This window comes from Borostomias antarcticus, assembly GCF_949987555.1.
Source record: "Borostomias antarcticus genome assembly, chromosome: 22".
Lineage (NCBI taxonomy): Eukaryota > Metazoa > Chordata > Actinopteri > Stomiiformes > Stomiidae > Borostomias > Borostomias antarcticus.
In genome coordinates, this window is record NC_140255.1 from 8279273 (window position 1) to 8284404 (window position 5132).

General features: G+C 51.2%; 1 protein-coding gene across 1 annotated transcript; it reads left to right on the plus strand.

Moving 5' to 3' along the window:
• Positions 1–626: 626 nt before the first annotated feature.
• On the plus strand, positions 627–5132 carry metrn (meteorin, glial cell differentiation regulator; the record flags this gene model as incomplete). Its single annotated transcript, XM_084456346.1, has 4 exons — positions 627–727; positions 1705–2135; positions 3859–3918; positions 4819–5132. The coding sequence occupies 4 exons, from the start codon at positions 627–629 to the stop codon at positions 5130–5132; spliced, it is 906 nt and encodes a 301-aa protein (XP_084312472.1).

A 5132-nucleotide genomic window follows, 5' to 3' on the forward strand; every position in this document is an offset into this window, starting at 1 on the left:
AAAATGTCAACAGGTTCTTCGAGAGAAAATTGTATACTAGCCTACTTTACAGTATGAAAAATAAATGATTGCACGCTGTTTTCTAGGCCTATATTGAGATGGAAGGCCTTGGGCCTCGCCTCTCAAGTTTCGGGTCGCATTACCAATTACCAGCTTTAGTTTTCCTCATCATTCTTTTTTCCTCTTTCTTTGGTCAAACGAATCATCTTTCTCTGTCAGCCTGCCCAGGGTTGCTTGACACAGTGTTAAATCGCCGCGGCTATCCGTTTCCAACATCGTTCATGGAGACAGCATTCCTCCAGACGCGGCCAGCGGACACACCCCTCCGCCAGCCTGTGACTGGTTTAAAGTTTCGCCGCTCCAACTCTGATTGGTCGACGAACTTGTGCTGTAGGCTACGGGGATAACTAACTTCAGCGCTGCGCGGCTCTGCGGACAGACCGTCTCGGGTAGGTGTAGGGAAGACTTGGAGATCCTCTAATCTTATCAGTAAGAGCAAGAGGATACCTAAGTATGGAGGCTGCGAAGCACAGTAATAGAATTGTATTATAGGGGACTAAAACGCGACACCTTCTTTGGAGTAACTTTTACTTTTTTCCCCCTGCACGTCCTACCGAGTGAGGAAAATGCCCGGTTTTTGGAATTACACAATGTGGATCTTACTCTTGGCCGTTTTTGACATTGCTCTGTCAAACTATTCGGAAGACCAGTGTAGCTGGAGAGGGAGGCAAGTATAACTTTCATTTGTATATACGTCGTGCATATACCTAGGCTACATTAGGCTGTTATAACACACCTAGCTTAAATGTAGCCTAAAGTAGTTTTTCACATATTTTGCATTTGTTTAGGAGTTTGCTATCTTGGTGCTATCAGCCCTCTTTAGGGTTAGGATTAGGATAGGCTACGTTAGTTGCAGACAAGTTGAAACACGTTCCTGTGCCAAATTAAAACGTGTATTCTAGTGTCCCCTTACTGTTGCGTCTTGGTGCTGTCTTGAGTAGAGGAATGACAGGATATGCAGATAACCTACTTTGTATCGGTTCGGGTCAATCATTCTCTTTCTAAACATCCCCGGTTTTATGTCAAAATGCTTGTTTTAGACAACTGCTCATTTTAAAGTCCAAAGTTGGTGCTTTTTCACATTTAAACTAGCACATGTCCTGCGAAAAGTCCCCTTTTTAAACGGAACAGATTAGATTCGCTCGCTGCAACCTCTGCATGGAGTGTGCGGCCGATGGGCGGCGCTTTACCTTCTTATGCATACAATTATACCCAACTCGGAGCCTGCCACGGAAACTATGGCTTGAAAGTATTGAACTTGCAAGTTCATGACAACCGCAGTAGTATATGAACATCTGTTCTTTTTCATTTGGCCAGAATTCTTTGATGTCGCAAGTTCCCAATCCCCAGTTCCCACATCTAAAGCATTCCCAAACACACAGACCCTGCAATATTCACTGCAATTTCCTTCATGGTTTGAGAGGAACTGCACCCACAATTTCCCACTATATATCAGCGGTGACCGCAATTGCAAACTCCGGGGCTGAGTTTCCCAGAGGCATCGTAGCGCTACGTTCATCGTAAGCTATGGCGTTCATCATAGCGCTACGATGCCTCTGGGAAACCCAGCCCAGAACTCCTCAGTTATAGGTACCAGAGCTGGTAGTAACATGGTTCTCTCTCTCTCTCTCTCTCCACCAACAGTGGCCTGTCCCAGCAGCCGGGCAGCGTGGAGCAGATCTCCCTCCACTGCTCCGAGGGCACGCTGGATTGGCTCTACCCCCAGGGGGCGCTGCGCCTCACCCTGTCTCCCCGGCTGCCCCTGGCGGCGGTGGGGCCGGGCGGCGGCAGCGGCTCGGGCCTCATCACGGCCTGCGTCAAGCCCTCGGAGCACTTCCACGGGGCGCAGCTCTACCTGGAGAGGGACGGGGTGCTGGAGCTGCTGGTGGGCGACCGGCCCGGCTCCTCCCCCCCGCCGCGCGTGCGCTGCTTCAGCCGCCTGCCCGGGGAGAGGGTGGCCCTGTTCCTCCAGGCCACGCCGCACCAGGACATCAGCCGGCGCACCGCGTCCTTCCGCTACGAGCTGAGGGGCGACTGGACGGCGCGGCTCGACTCCAACCCCGTCAGCAGCGAAGGTGAGGATGATGTAGGGGAAGCCATTTTGGCTCACAGAGTTAAGGAGGGGCCATTCAGTGTCAAACAGAAACAGATCGTGTGGATGTGTATGAGAGTTCATCTTTACCTCAATGAAAGTATCAGGGTGTAGGGCAAAACTGGCAACAGAGTCAGTTTTCTTAACCACACACTCCATCTATATTTTCTTATTGGAACAATGAACCCAGTTTAAGAAGTTGTTCCCTCGGATCCCTTTGGAAGATGTTCTATCACTCCTACAGTTGGAGTTAAGAGTTAGGTTAGGACTTTCCATTGCCTAGTCAGAGTGTGGGAGGATGTGGCTAAACTTTTCCCTGGAGGCAAGCAGATCCTATCAAACCCCTGGCTTATATTTGAAGGGGTTAGAAAGAGTGAGAGAGACAGAGAGGGGGGGGGGGTGGTATGGAGACAAAAGCCCCCCAGTATGTGGGGCCTTCTCCAGAGTCCAGAGGCCCTTTTCAATGAGGGGGGGGGGGGGGGGCGGGGGGCAGCATGAGTATTCTGGGATTACTGCCGTTGCCGTGGCGATCCCAAGGCCTCTGCCCAGCTGAGATGCTCTCTTCTTTTGTTGGGCTGCTCCTCTGTCGGGAGACGCACACACCACACACACACACAGACACACACACACACACTGACTGATTGGGGATGGGGGAGGTCTGCTATGGCTTGAGAGAGGAAGGAATCTCATTTATCAAAGTTTTTTTTTCAACCGAGGAGGAGAATGTGGAGGGTGGGCAGGGGCTGAGGGCCTCTCAGGAGAACTACAAGGCCGGCACAACTTTTCAAAAAACAGCAGAATTTCTTTTCTTCCTCTTCCCCTGTCCCAGTGCAGTGAATGCAGCCATGGTTTGGCGGTTTGGTTTCAACTTAGTCCTTTTTCTTGTGGCCATCTGCAGACCCTTCTGTGAAACTAAAGGACCGTTTCGCAGCATTTTCTGCCCCTCTGAAGTTTTTAAATCTGATAAACAGCTGTGAAGCTACCAGAGTCCAGTAGGAAGGAAGGGTCTTGTGTAAAGTGGAAGTGTGATCCCACCCCCCTTAAATCTTTTGAAGTCCCCCCCCCCCCACCACCAGCCCTGTCTGGTATAAAGCTTGACGAGGTGTGACTGCAGACGCCCGAGGAAGGAAGTTTCATTGGGCTTTTAAAATGAATCACGTCTGCATCGCAGGACTCCCACACCTTCAAGTCCTCTCACAGCCGTAAAAGTAACAGCTGTCTGCTATAACGGTGCGCTTGGTCAGCGTGCGTTTGTGGCTGTGTGTGTGTGTGTGTGTGTGTGTGTGTGTGCTCTCAGTGCCTCAGGTCTGGTTAGCCACATCCCACGTCTCCTGAGCATTTGATCTTAAGCCCTAATCCTAACCCTGGTCCTTCATGTGTGGATACTTTTCAAAACCTTCTTGTAACTTTGGATTTCTTGTAATCTGTTTTAGATTGTATTTATACTTACTTACTATTCTTGATTGTGTGCTTCATTGTTTGTCCTTTTGTATACTGCTTTCTTTCTATCTATCTATCTATCTATCTAGCTGGCTATCTATCTATCTATCTATCTATCTATCTATCTAGCTGGCTATCTAGCTATCTAGCTATCTAGTAGAGCTGGGAAGAAGACACGCAAAAAAAGTGTTGTTTCTGTAATTAGTTAAGATCACCAACTGACTCCCTTCTTTCTTTCTTCTCTCCCTCCCCCTCTCTCTCTCCAGGTTCTTGCAGACCCTGTAACAACACAGAGATCCTAATGGCTGTCTGCACCAGTGACTTTGGTGAGTCCTGTCTCTTCTCATCCTGGCCTTCTACACGTCTCTCTGGCCATAGAACCATAAAAGTGCAGCGGAGCAGGAAGGCTGAGGTGTCGCCTGGACCTTCCCCCTCCCTCCCCCCCACACACACCAGCTCCCACCTCCCCCCCCCCACCCACCCCCCACACCAGCACCCCCCCCCCCCACTCCACCCACCCACCCCCCACACCAGCTCCCACCTCTTCAGTACATACATTTAACCACCAAATGGTGGCTTGAAACTCCTTGCAGGCCCAGCCAAAGAAAGTTGTGATTTTGTGTCAGGATTCAGGAACTACAAATGAGTTGTGTCAAAACGGCTTAAAATGTGTGAGTGTGTGTGTGTGTGTGGTGGGGGGGGGGGGCGGTTTAAGATTGAGGCGACAGTGATATAATCCAAACCCTGCCCCCTTTAGGACTAAAATGTATGCAGGGGTCAGAGGTGAAACAGCACCCTCGCCGGCTCCTCTGACCCCCCTTCTCCAGGCACTGTAGTGGACTAATCCCACCCCCTCCAGGGTCAGAGCAGTGGACTAATCCATGTGGCTCTGATTAAGTCGTAATCTGACTGAGAGGCAGCCTCTTGGCAACAAAAAAGTCAGAGGGATTATAGAATAGCCCCAACCAGATTATCAAATAAGTTAGGTTCTCTGGTGGTCTGGCATATCATTTCATCTGTTCAGCTGTCCCCCCCCCCCGGTGAGTGTGTATGAAGCACTACAGTAAACTCCTCTATTATCCCACCCAGCCCAAACAATCATATGTACTACTGAACATGTGTTCCAATCCGTCAGCGTCAAAGCTAATATATCATGATAGGTTATGCAGACATGGATGTAGAACTGACCAGGACTCTCCTCCTCCTCCTCCTCCTTCTCTCCTCAGTTGTGCGCGGTAACATCCGGGCGGTGGAGGACGACGAGGATTTGCGTGCGGCGGTGATCAAGGTGAGCGCCACCCGGGTGTTCCGCCAGAAGTACGCCCTGTTCACGGGCTCGGGCCGCCTGACACGCTCGGGCGAGATCCGGACGCTCCTGCAGTGCGGCGTCCGGCCCGGGTCGGGCAGCTTCCTGTTCACCGGCAGGGTCCACTTCGGGGAGGCGTGGCTGGGCTGCGCCCCGCGCTACAAGGACTTCCAGCGGGCCTACGCCCTGGCCAAGGAGGCCCAGCAGATCCCCTGTGAACTGGCCGTGGACTGA